At 34.6% G+C, this 16,737-nt stretch overlaps 1 protein-coding gene across 1 annotated transcript; it reads right to left on the minus strand.

Moving 5' to 3' along the window:
* Window positions 1-11,112: 11,112 nt before the first annotated feature.
* On the minus strand, window positions 11,113-15,112 carry LOC145556294 (putative disease resistance protein RGA1). Its single transcript, XM_081617946.1, has 2 exons — window positions 11,822-15,112; window positions 11,113-11,408 (listed from the first exon to the last, which is right to left on the minus strand). The coding sequence occupies exon 1, from the start codon at window positions 15,072-15,074 to the stop codon at window positions 11,853-11,855; it is 3,222 nt and encodes a 1,073-aa protein (XP_081474072.1). The 5' UTR covers window positions 15,075-15,112; the 3' UTR covers window positions 11,113-11,408; window positions 11,822-11,852.
* Between the last annotated feature and the right edge of the window lie 1,625 nt (window positions 15,113-16,737).

Genomic DNA, 16,737 nt, shown 5'->3' on the forward strand with positions numbered 1-16,737 from the left:
GCTCTCGGACAGCAAGGCGTAGCTGAGGGAAATTCGGACATACATTGGACATAGTTCTAGGACATCTTGATTACCTTTACTACTCTAAGACTCCCAGGAGCATTCTGTTTCCAGAAACAAATTTTATACTCCATATATAGATATTGATTTGTGGTTTGAACCACAAAACATATTCGTATTAAACATTATAGGGTGGATTTATCATTGTAAACATCAATTTTATACTCCATATATAGTTATTGATTTTTGGTTTGAACCACAAAACATATTCGTATTAAGGGTGGATTTATTTTGTTTCAAAATTAGGAAACTGCACCTAAATTGCAAAGCTCGGTTCGGTCGAAGTTCCATTAGTTTGGTCGAGGTTTTAAACCGCACAACAAATTTAAAACTGCAAACTGCACCAAATATGCCAAAAAAAAAAAAAAAAAATTAAATTTGTTGGCGATTTGGTGTGCTCTAGATCGCACTCTAACTACCCTTTGCAACGTACAAAATATAATACATTAAAAATAGTTATCAAAAAGTCACAATAAGAAATCTAGCTACAGAAGTTTTAATTTTAATAAGGAAAATTTGTCAGAAAAAACCTTTTAAATACCTCGTTTTGCAAGAAAAAACCTTTTAAAGCATTCTTTGTTAAAAAAAACCACCACGATCATTTTTTTTGTTGAATGAAACCTGAGCCTTCTTTTCCGGCATTGACTAACACTTTCAGGCGTTGACTCACTTCTTTTCCTACTTGCAACCCACATTTACGTTTTTTCCCTCATTCTTACACCAACAAAAACAAATTTTCAGAAGTTCAACAATCTAGGGCAACAATTTCACAATTCCAAACAAAATTTTCAGCAATGCAAACCAATTTGCATGTATTATTTAACCCATCACAACTCAAAATCATCAAACAACCAACAACAATTAGGTTAATTATGTTTGTTTTATGTCAATTTTTGGTGATATATAAAACCTAACAATTTATACACAGATTGAGCAAATGAAGAACATAGCTGGGTTTGTACTTCACTACGTAATTGGGGAAATGTTGTTTTGCGTCCAAGCGCCGTCTTCCTTCGTCAAATGAGTTCGTTTGCTTTTCTACATAAAACCCCAATTTTTTTGGCGAATTTCGAGTATAGAACTAATTACTTAACACTTACCTCAAGTTATTGTTGAAGTATTTATGGTGAGTGGAGAGAGGGATAGAAAAACCCAATTTGATGTGATAGTGTTGTAGAGCATTCATGGAGGAAAGGAGAGAGAGAATAGGGAGGAAGTACATTGGAGGGAAAACAAAGGGAACAAGTAATAGGGGGAGTGCAATTATCAAAACAGGTGGCAGCAAGAAGTAAAAGAAGTGAGTCAACGCTTGAAAGTGTTAGTCAATGCCGGAAAAGAAGGCTCAGGTTTCATTCAACAAAAAAAAATGACCGTGGTGGTTTTTTTTAACAAAGAATGCTTTAAAAGGTTTTTTCTTGCAAAATGAGGCATTTAAAAGATTTTTTCTGACAAATTTTCCTTTAATTTTTTCGTATGTCGCTCATTATGTGCATCAACATATTAGTGTTTTGTATCTTCTCTTTGAACTGAGTTAACTCCATAATCAATAAATTCCTACTTATGTTGTGTTTCTTTACCTATTTTTGTAGAATTTGAATAGATTGTCAAATCCACTTATTAATTTTTTTTTTTTCAAATTAAGTACTCCAATTGAGTCAACAATAAAAAATATCAGTTAAAACTTATTACTGGTAAGAGTTACTTTATTTTATGGAAATCACAAATTTTTTAAAAAAGCGAGTTTACACTATTTTATTGTGTGGCAAGAAAGAAGAGGAAGATTTTTCTTCCCTTTACACGTGACTTTTCACCCAAGAATAATTTTCTCTCTCCTCATTCTCTTTCCTCTATTATCAAGGCCATTGCTCGATGCTTTCTCTCTCTTCAATTTGCTTTTATGCCATTGCAAGACCCAAACACCTAAACTTCCTGAGTTGAGAGTGGGAGTTGGACCTCTGAGAAGGAGATGTTGTCAGGTCGAGTTCTGCAGAACAAAGAGATTGATAACGGAAGAGGAGATGACGATCGGAGTTGGAAATTATGGTTTGATTGAGATGAAGTTGGATGAAATTGGGTATTTTGATAAAGAAATTCCAGAATTTACAGACACATTTGAAGCGTACAACTGATTTAATAGGTATTAGTGAGAGAATCTCTGTGATTATCTCAGTCGAAAGTGCCGCCATTGTTGCCGCTCAAGCTCCAGAAGTACAGTCACGCAGACACGCAGTGGCGGCCTAATGGGCGGTGCTCGAACAGATGGGGCTTGTTTGAAAATGGCAGTGGTTCAATTGTGGGTGAATTGGGTTTGTTCGTAAAAATGGAGGAATGGTTCTAATTTTGCTGGGTTTCTTCAATTTTGATTTTGATATTTTTTTTTTTTTGAAAGAATTTTGATTTTGATACTCTATTTTGCATTTGTAGCTTAATTACTTTTGTGAAAAAAAAACACTTTTGTGAAAAAAAAGGGTCACTTTTGTGGAAAAAAAGTCACTTTTGTAAAATAATTATCATTTTTGTGGAAAAAAAAGAGGTATTTTTTGTGAAAAAGGGGTCACTTTTGTGAACATATGGGTCACTTTGTAAAAAAAAAAAAAGGGGGTCACTTTTGTAAGAAAAAAGGTCACTTTTCGTAAAATGTTCGATGTATAATAAAATTATTGTAAACCGGATGCATGCAAAAGTTTTTGTATGGAAATAACAGTAACTTTATTTTATGAAAATAACAGTTACTTATTCAAGCAAATTAAATTATTATAATAATCTTAATTATTCAATTCTAAAAAAGTTTTTACGTACATCACATCACATTACTATTTTACCCATATTATATCACTTATATAGCATTATTGTCAACTCATGTCATAATATAACATCGTTATAGTCAAGTCACATCACTTCATATATACTTTCATCACATCATTGTAGTCAAGTCACATCACTTCAATATGTACAATCTAAATCCCTTAATGAGGATCCGTTTCCAATAGCGTATATTTAAGGTGTTGCAGTTAAAAAGCTCGTAGTTGGAACTTGGGGTGGTACGATCGGTCCGCCTTTTGGTGTGCACCGGCCGTCTCACCTCTTTCGCCGGCGATGCGCTCCTGGCCGGGGTCATGCCTCCGGCACTGTTACTTTGAAGAAATTAGAGTGCTCACAACCACAAATATGACTGCAAGAATTCGTCGGAATCCCTCAACTAGCTAGCACCGTAAAACGTGAAAAACAACAATTCCAATCATTAACTCAGGCTAGACTCGCTACTACGATGATTTCATGCCACAAAATGTCAAGACTTGGACTAATCTGTAATACGTATCGTAAACCCCTTAACTACGCCACGTTAGTAACTCAAATCAACTCCTTATTATGTCACGTTATCTACTCAATTTCCCAATATGCCACGTCACCCGCATTGACAACAATACTCCACGCTGTCTCAACTATATTGAAATAAAATATATGGATGAGAAGGTTCGAACACTTGACTTCTTGGAAGTAACGTTATTGTTTAACTATCTAGGCTAATAGCCAATATGCTTAAATGTTGCACACTAAATAATACAAGTAATATATCATAAAAGTATTGAAAATACATACTACATACTATTAAATGCTCTTAAAAATTAGCAATTGCACAACTATAAAAGTAGTTTCCTTAGGCAATGCCTCGTGCTACTCACTAGTCAATAGTCATTCACTTTAAAGTGGCACATGATTATGTGACAATATTTGATGATGACGTGGCTAAATAAGAAAAGAAAGTTACATATGGCAATAAGATACTCCTTGCTTTTGAGTTTTAATTAGTGTTGTCAAAATAATTTGACAGTTTGGTTTCGGTTCAGTTTGAAAACGAGTCGGTTTGAAATCGGCTCAAGTTCCTAACGGGTAGGTTTGGTTCGGTTTAAATTATTATCGATTTGGTTCAATTTTGGGTTGAGCGGTTTTAATTCGGTTCGAGTTGTAACAATTTGGTGCAGATGGATTGCAGTTTGTAAACGGTTCAGTGTAAACTGTTTTTTATCCTGATTCTAACGGTTTTTTACCCCGGTTCTAACGGTTTTAGGTTGGCAATGGTTTTGGGTTAAAAACGGTTCGGTTCTTTTTCGGTTCAGTTTAATTTCAATTCGTTTTAGTTTGGGTTTGATTCGGTAACGGGTTCGGTTCTTATAAGATTTAACATTATTCAGATTTGTTCGTTTTGAGTTTCCTAAACTACGGTTTGAGTCAGTTTTCAGTTTTTAAAAATGGGTTTTTAATCGGTTCGTTTCTCATTTGCGTCAGTTGGTTTCGGCAGTTAAACGGTTTTGGTTTGAAATTTGACTTTATTATAATTGATAAATTGGTTTATAAACAGTTCGCTTTGTACACGGTTTAGTGTAAACGGGTTGCAGTTTGGTGTAAACGGTTTTTATCTTGGATCAAACGGTTTCGGGTTAGAAACGGTTCGGTTCATTTTCGATTTTGTTTTATTTCAGCTCGGTTTGAAGTTGGTTCGGTTCGTTAATGGGTTCAGTTTTTATACGGTTTAACATTATTCGAATCGGTATGGTTTTGGGTTTACTAAAATACAGTTCGGGTTGATTTTCGATTTCAAAAAATCGATTTTTCATCGGTTTGGTTCTCAATTGGGTCGGTTAATTTTAGGCAGTTAAACAGTTTCAGTTTGAAATTTGATCGTGTTAGTTTTAATAATAATATTGATAATATTAGTTTAGTAAAAATCGGTTATTTTAAAGAAGTAATATAATAAAAAAAATTAGTAAAAATAATTTTAATTCAAAAAAAATGATTTAAGTTTTTTAAAAAATAATTTAAAAGTAAAAACAATTTAAGTTCATAAAAAATACTCCGGATGAAGTAAGACAAGTGAACAAGGCCATAAGTAATTATGTACGATTTAACTTTAACTACTACTACGTATTTATGAGAGTGAGGGAATGAGGGATAGCTCAATGGGTTAAAGTTTCTCTCCCCATTGTAGAGATTCTAGGATCGATTTTCATTACCCGCCTTGTAGGCCTGTGGCTCTCACAATAACAACAACAACAACAAAACGTATTTATTCAAATTAAGCTCAAGAATCCACCAAAACTTACATAAAATGTACTTCAAAGTATTTCAAACTTCAAGGTCTTCAAATTAGTAGTTTATACAATCTAATATATATATTTAAAGGGGAGTTTTTCCCCGAGTTTTTAGAGAGCCACGTAGGATTTAATTTTCTTAGCGCGCCATGTAAGATTATAAATTTAAGATGTAGCCAATTAATAAGAGATTATTAATTTCTTTTACAATTAAATAATTCAAATGCCACGTAAGTAAAATTGACGAATGAGATTTTAATATATAAATCAATCAAATACAAAATATTATCTTTTGAGATTAGAAATTTTATCTCATATTTTAAAACTAATATAATAACAATTTCAATCACATAAATATGAAAATATTTTTTTAAAAAATATCTAATATATATATTTAAAGGGGAGTTTTTCCCCGAGTTTTTAGAGAGCCACGTAGGATTTAATTTTCTTAGCGCGCTATGTAAGATTATAAATTTAAGATGTAGCCAATTAAATAAGAGATTATTAATTTCTTTTACAATTAAATAATTCAAATGTCACGTAAGTAAAATTGACGAATGAGATTTTAATGTTTAAATCAATTAGATACAAAATATTATCTTTTGAGATTAGAAATTTTATCTAATATTTTAAAACTAATATAATAACAATTTCAATTACGTAAATATGAAAATATTTTTAAAAAAAATACTAACAAACCGTGCATCGCACGGGTTTTATCTAGTTATATCAAATTCTGAATATAAAATCTTGGGAGCTTATCCAATTTTAAGTAAATCACCGAATTTTACAAATATGTCCATCAAGAAGAAATCATATTTTTTGACATACTTTCCCGACTACCTGCAAATTCCATTGGCCGATTTCATCAAAACCAAGGAAATCTCTTCTAACCCAACCCCATTTCATAAAAACCCACTTCAATCGAACCAAACATCTTCCTAACCAACAACAATCACTAATCTTTATTTCAGAGGAATACAATTCCCTGTATTCCCAGTTGAATAATGCCCACCACCTGCTCGACGAAATTACCTTTTTTCTACTAAGCTCTGTTTTGATGATCATCGTTTTGGTTCGACCCTTTTTAATAATGTGTGTTCTTGTGATGTTTTAGTCATTGTTTGTGACGAGGAAAGCAATATGTTGTTGGTAAACACAACGAGTCGAACGAGGGAGATTAAGGAGTTGCCGAGTTCGCGGTATGCTATTGATCCTTATGCTAGTTTTACAATGTATGAACTTGGGTATGATTCAGTTAGTGATGATAATAAGGTTGTTACACTTTCGTATTATGACTCTGATAATGAGCATAAACCTGATTGTACTGAGATGTTTAGCCTTGTCTCGCCTCGTTTAGAATATTGAAGCTATGGATTATTGAAGAATACTAAGTAAGTATTTTTACTTTGTCATAGAGGAGTTTTGTGTAGAACAATTATTTATTTATTTTTTCCTTTTTGTGTTTATGCTGCATTTCTCTTGCATTGTTTTGGTTTTTCTGGTCGTCAAATGGATGCTTGTTGTTTGGCTAGTAGCTAGCCCTCATGTATGTAAACTTGGTTTTTTCGGCCCTCGTAGGTGATTTATTCGTAAGTTCCTTTCTTCAATACGTAATTCTGAGATTTCTCTTAAAGGTTGGGGGGGTAGCTCAAGTGTATTGTTGCTAAGATTTCTGATTTCCTAAATCACACAAATATATTCTGATGTATGCTAATGTACTCTGTACTGCTAAGGCCATATATTGCATAATGTGCACTTTTTTTTTTGAACTTTGACAATGAAAGAAACAAAATAAACGTATGTGGAGGATCCTTTCTTTGTTCCTTAGACATAGGAAAAGATTGAAGAGTCTTGTAACAAGCAGTTGCTGCATCCCTTGTAATACAGTTAGCTCGTTGATGCTGTTAGTCTAGGTCAGGAAGATAAGTTTCTCAATTCTCAAAGTGCCACACCTTTGTTTGGTTGATGGAGAGAAGCTTGAGTTTGAATTTGGTTGGACAACTGTTGTGCTTGTTGTCTTGTAGCACTTGGAGGGTGTGTTTGTGGGTTTCCTTCAAAGTTTTTGGTCATAATCAATGGATGTGTAAATGCTGCCTGGAAGATGAAAGAATATGTTGTCGATAACAGAAAAACTTCTGTAAATTCTATGTTAGTTAGATAAACTTCTTTAAATGCAGAAGATTAATAATTATCTAGCTATTTCAATAACAGAATAATGTATTAGATTGTCATTGGAATCTAGCTGATGAAGTGCAATATTTTTTTGATTTCATTTTTGTTTTAGGATTGATCTTTATAGAAAACATAAAAAAAATATATATAATAAGTTGCAAATTTTCCTTTATGGAGGAAATATATTACTCAACTATGTGATTATCAGAGTTAGAAGATGGTTGCTCTGGGCTCTTGTGCGTAAAAGGCTGAGCAGTTAAGTTTCAAGCTAATATGAAGTAGCAAGGGTTGGGTTAGCTGTCAATTTATCTCATAACCAGGATTATTTCTGGAAGACTACAGATCATAGAGTTGTACAATGTTGTAGTGCGCTATAAGAGGGTTAGGTGCCCTTATGAAGAAGGGGGGGGGGGGATGCAGAATTTATCCTCTGACCTTGTAGACCATTGGGGTGGGGGGGGGGGGGGGGGAGGGATGCAGATTTGAGCCTCTATCTTGTAGACCCGGGAGGAGAGGGGGTGCGGGGGGAGGGACTATTTTAATTGATTTTGTTTCCTATCACAGTGTATAAGAATATTAGGTTCTTAGGCTGTCGACGCTTGAGGATGTAATGCGTAGCCAAGGTTGTAGTGCTCTAGTGCTTTAGATAGTCACTCCACCAAGTGGATGTGAGACACTGAGACATGTACCTATTCAGGGTTTTTAAAATAAAGTTGATATCATGTCTTTGTTGTGTAACCATTTTTTCTAGGTTTTTGCAAATAGATAAAGGATTTTTTGCCGTATGCTGGTAAAACGTGAAATGAGCTACCATTTTTGGCTAGAAAAGCTATTGAGTAGGCTAGCCCTATTCTAGTGATTATTCAAGTATTTATTAATTTATTAATCTGTCTATTTTTATTAATGTATAATTATGTCACTAATTTTATTCTTAGAAACCAACATTACAGTTGGCCAATTGGCAAATTTATTTGTCAAACAATGCCTGATATCCATTATTCTGCACTTGACAAATTTATATATATACGAAGTATATTTTTTTTTGTAAAAACAATGACCTCTATTCTTTTGTTTAAAATTTCTTTTATTTTTGTTAAATTGGTGCAAACAAAGTGCATTTATTTCTGCTGGCCTAAGGGGACTGTAAACGTTTTTCTATAAAAATGTAAGAGTATTTGCCGTACCTTTCTCATTGATTAAACATCAATAAATACAAAAGGACTCTTGGGTTAGGGGTGCATTAGCAATATACGAACTAAATAATATGCAAGATTATTTACATTATCTTTCATTTTCTACTAGATTAGGCCTGACAATTTCCTCCCTGTTCTTTCATTATTCTTCAATTTTTGTTTTGTTTTCTGTTTTTTTTCCCCCACTTATTGTCTTTATTAGATATTTAGATCTATGATCTCTAACATTTGAACTTGTATGGCTACACTAACAAGATAGCAATGCAAATACTTTAAAAGCATACTTAAGGATATCACATACATAATTGGTACTGGACACTTGGACAGTGGCTGCAGGGCAGCAATTAAGTGAATCAACTTATTACTCATTCAGTCATTCTTGCTGTCTGGCATTTAGTCTTTTGATCAGTTTGCTTAACATTTAATTCTGTGATGATAGTTATACCATCTAATTTGCGACATTTCAATTTGGAGTTGTATGTTCATGTAGGTAGATGCTTTCTCTGACCAGGAAAGTACCAAATGTATTGATAAAACATGTCAGATCTCTTACAGTGGACAGCAATGGAACTTTTGGTAAACTGCTTTGTATAATTTTGATCCTGATAATTGACAGCAATGTCTACTTAATTGCCTGTTATAATTGTTTTTTTGGTTTTTTCCTGATTTATTTCCTCAAAGTGAAACTACTCCAAGTATGCGAACCCCAGCAATTATGGAAGCCAGGAAATGGCAGCAGGAGAAAAGATCAGGCTTAAAGGAAAAGTTTGTGTAGTCAGTACCATTCCAAGTTTGGAGGAGGGGAAGTGCTGTGATGTCTGGAGGATTGCTTTATTACATGTTACTCAAGCAGAATGTTGTCTTATATAATGTGTATTACTATATCAGCTATCTATATGAGCACACACCAACTTGTTTTGCGGCTTGTTATAATGAATTGTTATATGTACGTGCAATTCACGGGAAGCATGCTATCATATATTCGTTGTAAACTTTTTTGATTATGAGCTAGTATCATTACTATCATACTATCCTATGTTATGAATTTTTTTTATTAAATTATTTATATGGGGAGGGTAACTGACATGCAAATTTTAGTCTCAACAATGATTTGAAGTCAGCCAATAAATGATTAATATAACTAGAGTAATTTAGTAAATAGGCCAACTTTCAGCAATTTGGTACGAGTAATTACCTAAACATATTTAAATACTTTCTCATACTTTTTATTTATCTACTCTGTATCTTTTAAAATTAATACGGAGTAATTTCAATGTTAGTACAGAGTATATGTTACGGAGTTATATAACTTACCAAGCGATGTGAACAAAAGACGGTCCTCACTTGCAGTTGGACGGACAGTTGCAGTTGGAACATAGCAGGAATGTAAAAGGTTTCAGTGAAAGTTTGCAGCTCTTATTTTAAGTGTTTTACAACACCGGGAATTGATATTAGATGCATTCCATTAAATGCTCTGATTAATCAGAAGCATCTGATTGTCATTCAAAAAAGTTCAAATCACCAGCATACATGGAGGTGCTTCCACAAGACATCATTGTCAACATACTCTCCCGTCTACCTTCAAAATCAATCGGGTGATCCCGGTGTGTGTCGAAGCCATGGAAGTCTGTTCTTTCACAACCCCATTTCATCAAAACACACCTAGATAGAATCAAACATATCCCAACAACACAAGAATCACTCCTCTTTGTTTCCAATGACTCTGCTTCATCTTTCTATTCTGTCCATTTTAAAAATGCCCTCTACAGGAGTGAAGAAATCACTGTTTTTGCTAGCAAGCTTAATCTCAGTGATCGCATTTATATTCAGACCGAAAGGAGTAATGTTGCCTCTTGTGATAGGTTGATATTGCTGCATGATGAACCATTTAAGACGTGGTTATTAGTAAATCCACTACGACAGCCATGAAGGAGTTGCCTATCTCACCTTTTGCTCTTAAAAATAACATTACAATGCGTGGACTTGGGTATGATTCAGTTATTGATGATTATAAGGTTATTAACATGTCTAATGTTGAAAATTATAAGAAGCAAGGCTAGAAGCCTCACTGTACTGAAGCATTTGTTAATGTTTGTGGATGCTTTGTTGTAGCGTACTAGTGTCATGTAGTTTTCTCCTTACGATCCTTATACTGTTTGTTTGAGTATTTTCTCCTGACTTCATCTTTAAGAAGCTGCTCATACTATGTAGGTGTTTTTAAGAAACCTCACAAGAGTTCAAATCTCTGAGACTTGGAGGGATTGTTGCTTATTACCTCTCACTGTCAGTATTATGAGTAAACTATAAGTGCAATGTGCTTCTCATCAAAATAAAAACACGATAGGCAGGACTGATGCCTCTGACCAACACTAACAGCCTAATAAAGCTGGCAGAGACTCGATTTCACTAGTGGAATCAAATAATCTAATAATGTCCACATTACACAACACAGCTGCATATCCAATATGAGTTTTTTTTTTCAGAAACAGTGTGAGGTCTACTGGTTCAGAAACAAAACGAACCCCATGGACCTTCAGGTTGTAAGAATGATAACAGCAAGCAAATAATGAGTTGGGTTAGTCTTACCCATTGAAGCAAATTACTACAATGACTTAATTCATTAGTGTGAAGAATTATAAAGTAAATTCATCAGCATCTCAACTGTTTCATAATCACACAAGAGTGTATGAGAAAAACTTTATGACATAATCTCATACAATATTGCAATCTACAAGGAAAAGAAGAAAAATGAAAAGATTGCACCAACATTTGGATAGTGGTTTATTAGTACAATTTTCTGATGGGAGAATGTAGCAACTCCGTCTTCAAGAAAATAGCGAGTCAGGGTCCTTGATTGAGATATAAGTACATGATTCCTGGACACCATTTCCTTCATGAGAAAAACCAGAGCATCAATACATAATAATTAAAAACAAGATTCTCAAGTCACTCTCAAATATTATAATAAGAACATCACTTAAAATGGTGACAATGTTGTTAGTTTAATTAGTAGTATGTCACAAGGCTATATAATTAATCCATCTCAAGAACCCATTTCATCATAGATTCGTGATTTGGTAGGAGTAAGAAAAATTAATACTATAATAGCTGAGGTTTTGTAGTACTCCGTATAATAAGTCATTTCATCAAATAGGTGGTGTGCAAAAAGGATTGTGAAAATAATAGAAAACAAGAATTAGTAATTCTTCTTCATTTACAACAGCAATGCAATCCTTAAGTCTAGAAATACACTAATTATTTGATTGGTTACACAAATTTCACAACAGAGATGAAAAAGTTCACCTGATCATTATCAAACCAGAGGAGCTAACAATCACCGGATATAAATGGAAGGAACGTGTTGAATGTGGGGCCAGTCCTCTCCGGTTGATTCTTGGCATCTTTCTTGCAGTCGTGCTGAACAATCACTGATTTCAAGTAATCTAAGAGAGGTGAGTTTGGACATCCAATTCGGCATTGATTCCACTTTTTTGCAACCACTAATATGAAGGGTTTGGAGGGCAGACAAGTACTGTATCCAATTCGGCACTTCTACCATCTCACTAAGATAACTCAATACCAATGTGCGAAGGGATTGACAAAAGGATACTCTCTCTACTTCTTCTGATTCACTCAAATTATTGCAATTATTAATACTTAACATCTCCAAGGCAGAGAGATGCTCTAAACCTCCACGTACTACACTCTTCAATTTCTTGCAACCAATAATTGACAAGTATTTCAGAGAAGCCGAGCAGCTACGAAACACCTCCATAGCTTCTCCCAAACTTTCCACCTTGTTGTCCCTACTTATGGCAAGTTTGGCAACTTCATGAAAAGAATTCATGGGCAGCGAATTGAGCCATGCCACATTGTCGATTTCAACATCCCTTAAATTGAGACCATTTTCATAAGATGAGGCCTCTCCTCCTGATTTAGCTATTATTTTCAATCTTTCATTGAATGAAATTAATTCTAGCTTTTTCAATGCAGGACACTCAAAACTAGCTGTTAGGTTTGGACAATTATACAACTCTAATATTTTCAATTGAGGAAGTCCTAATTGTCCCAAATGCTGCAATTTCTCACAATTATAAAATCTTATTTTAACAAGATTATAATTGTCCCTTGCCCAACTTGGCATTCTCACACCTTTATATCCATTCATAATAAAGGTCTTGAGATTAGAATGTGGCTGCAACTCTTCTATCACTGCTTCTTCATACTCCTTTCTTTCATTCTGCCAGAAATCAATGAACACTTCTTTCAGATGTTCCTTGTTCACCAGGCACCCACCTTTCTTTCCACCATTTGTTTTATAACCTGTCTTCATATATCGAACCTTGATGTGAAGAGAACCTCTCAAGTTACTTAGAGCTTTTAGATCTTCCAATCCTTCAAGTAAGCTGTTCTTACTTGAACTCATGTCTCCCAATACAAACTCATTAATAGTGTGGAGCCAACTCAGCTTACACATGCCCCTTGGCATATACCTCAGCCCATCACACCCATGTAAATCCAAGACCCTTAACTTAACCAACTTGCTCAAATCTTTTGGCAATTCTTTCAAACTTTTACAACCACTTAACTTTAAAGTCTGGAGATTGTATAGTTTTGTAATAGATCTTGGGAGAAATTCTAAATCTACAATGCATGAGAGGTCTAGATACCTCAGGTGTATCAGATCACCTATTGAGCCCGGTAAACTCTTGATTCTTGAGCAACACAAGTCCAATGCCCTCAAATACTTCCAATTACCTACTAATGCACCCACACAAATCTTGAATTCATTATTACAAGAATATAATGAAATTTGGTCATTAGCATTAAGAAATGAACGTAGGTGTCTCTGGTTATTAGTGAAAGAGAAATTTTTTATAAGTCTAATAAGAGAGAGATGACGAACTTTTTTGTCTAAATCCCCATTCATGGTTTCCACTGTGCAAATCTCCTTTCCCACAACTTGTTGAGCAAGATCATGCATTAAATCATGTATCTTACATGACCTAATATTACCATCTTCATCTTTGCTCACATCTTGGAAGAAACATCTCCGCAACAAGATTGAGAAATATTCCTCGCCAAGATCTTCTAGGCTCTGATGATCATCCAATGGGATGTAGCCATGTGCCATCCAAAGCCTTATCAATGTATCCTTCTTCATCACATAATCTTTGGGGAAAATTGCACAGTAGCTAAAGCAACTCTTTAATGGAGATTCAAGCTTATAGTAACTAAGCTTCAATATAGACATGATGCTATTTTGGCTTTCTTTAACTTTTGCTAATCCCATCTTCTGAATTGAAAGCCACTTTTGTTTATCCTGGCCATAGAGAAGACTTCCCACCACTCTAATTGCAAGAGGGACGTTAGCACATTCCTCTACAATATCTTCTCCAATTTTGACCAAGTCTTCAGGAAGGTCTAAGAGATGTGACCCAAATGCTACTTTTCTAAATAAACACCATGAATTTTCCTTCGACAAGCCTTGCAGATCATGCACTAAACCATCTCCAATAATCCGTGCTGTCTCCCGAGAACGTGTAGTTACCACAATCCAACTTCCCTTCTGGCCTCCCTTCAAAAATTGTTTCAAATTATGCCAACAGTTAGGATTTTCAGTCCACACGTCATCCAAAACAAGCAAGAATTTTTTTCCAGCAAGTTTTTCTCGAAGTTGGATTTGTAACCCATCCATGGTATAACCCTCATTCATCATATGCCCCGTAGGTGAAGCTAGAATCTTAACAAGAACCCCTTTTACGTCTAGTGGCTCCTGATTTTCATCAGCAACACAAGTCCACAGCCTCACAGGAAATGCAGCTGTGATTCTCACATCGTTATACAGAAGCTGGGCAAGAGCCGTCTTCCCCAACCCACCAATCCCCACAATAGAAAGGAAAGAAACATTTTTCTGAACATTAGAATCAAGCAACACACCAACAATCTTCTCTAAATCAAGCTCTCTTCCAATGATATCAGCTTCGTACACATAAGAACAGGTCTCGAGTCTTCGATCTTTAATAGGCTTAGGATCAATATTTAAGCTGAACTGACTATTGTAAACAATAGAATCCAACTTATTCTTGATCTTGTCAACTCCTTGAGCCGTATTGTAAGCATTACCAAACTTGGTAATATGAGAAAGGACACGATCCTTGATACCCTTAGAGAGCTTATTGCGCTCAGCAAGAGTGACAAACTCGTCCAAGAGATCATCTGCTTCGTAAAAAGCTTCCTTGAGTTGTTCAATAAAGCGCTGATCTTGGTCAGACAACTCTTGCTTGGACTCATCAGCATCCTTAAGCACAGCTTTGATTCTTATGACAGTGTCACGAAGTTGATCGAGTTTAGCGATGGAGCATATCTTTTTGAGCTGATCACAATCCAGCGCTGCCAGGAAAGTTTGAGCAACAGAAAGGATTGTTCCAACGTCCATTTTTGATTTGATTGCAGAAATTTGTGTGAGAAAAAGGAGAAGAGTGATAGTAAAAGTAGTAATGGTGAAAATGGGGTGATAACAAAGACCATTCAAGTATTGTACTCCGTATATCATTAATGATCCGTACGATAATTGGTTGAAATTATTGACATCTCAATTATTGAAATAATAAAGTCACTCACCACCCATGTTGTAATTGCTTCATCTTTTTCCATGTTTAAAGTTGCTTTTTCATTTTCACACTAGTGATATTACTGATGAATGGTGACACTTTTATTAGTATTCAGCAAGTTGTAATTTCTTCAAACTTTCACTTTTAATAGGTTCATAGAATTTAAGCCAAGCAATTTTATTCAGAAACCGAGTTTATGTGAAACAATAATGATACATATTGAGATTATGGAAAACGAATTATAACAAAATGAACAAATTGTGCAGTACAAAGAAAAATCTAAGGAGTTAATTTTCTTAATCACAATGTGTCCCTATATATATGGGGAAACATTATGAATAGTGCACGGATTATTATACCTCTTAAAATACTTAGGGTTTGTTGAATGTGGGATGCAAATGGGTTTTGACGGTTGAATTCGATTTTGTTAGGTGGGGATGAATTAATTTTGGTGGGAATGATTAAGTATAATAAGTTATGTTATAATTTAAGTAAATCTAATTATGAAAATTGATTGTATTTAGTGAGAGTAAAGTGAGGGCAGAAATGTAATTTCACTAAAAAAAACTTACTCAAAAAGGGAATTTATCATTTGTTGCACATAATGTGAAACATCCGTTTTTGGTAATTGTTGCAGATAATGCGTAACGAAGGAAGTATTTATTTACCTTTTTTTCCCCATGTAGGGGTTATGGTTTAATAACGTGATAACATTAATAACAAGACAATTAAAGGTTGTTGCTTTATGTGCGTGTTATTTTGAAGTAGTTCAACTAAAGTTTAGAACATTGTACAAATACACAACATCAATATTATACACAAACCGACATAAGATATAAAGAAAATTGATAATAATTCTTCTCAAAGGATAGCTATATACCACGGTTAGAATCCTAGTCTCTTACAGTAAAAACGAAAGGAGCAGACTTTTAATAGGCTTTTAAATTTTAAGCAAATTAAATTCAGGTTAATATGAAAAAAAAATGGTAATTGCATATCTTTTCCACATCTCAATTATTTCCTCATTGACCCAACTAGGCAGCTAGCATCTTGTCTTCTTGCCCCGTCAATTATTCACAATTTCACACCATGGAGTACAAATGTACGATAGTGATTTATGAACCACAATTGTACAAGATGGACCAACCTTTTTAAATTGTTGGTTCTTTCTGAAATTAGACAACTAGATGCATTTAGTGGTGTCAAAACCAAACTGAACCGAAAAAAATTATCCGTTTCGAACTGTAACCGATCCGATTTGATCCGAGAAATTCAAGACCCAAACCCGATCTGTAATCGAACTGAACTCAACCCGAATCCGAACTTGACCCGATCTGAACTTAACCCGGCACCGATTTGATCCGACCTGAACTTAACCCGAATTCGATTTGACCCGACCTAAACTCAAACTGAACCGATTTGACCCGACCCGAGCTCAACCCGATCCGAAATTAACCCGAAAAATAACCGATCTAATCCTATCTGTTTTGATCCGAACTGATATTAACCCGATCCGATTTTAACTCGATTTGATTTTTACCCAGTCCGAATTTAACCCGATCATAATTAATTATTTCCTTTTTTATTCAAGTTCTTATACTATAT

The sequence above is a fragment of the Chenopodium album genome, chromosome 8, assembly GCF_948465745.1.
Source record: "Chenopodium album chromosome 8, dcCheAlbu1.1, whole genome shotgun sequence".
Classification (NCBI taxonomy): Eukaryota; Viridiplantae; Streptophyta; class Magnoliopsida; order Caryophyllales; family Amaranthaceae; genus Chenopodium; species Chenopodium album.

Bases quoted from the DNA above. Each gene is read 5' to 3' on its own strand.
- LOC145556294 (XM_081617946.1), bottom strand. From the start codon at position 15,074: ATGATATACGGAGTACAATACTTGAATGGTCTTTGTTATCACCCCATT.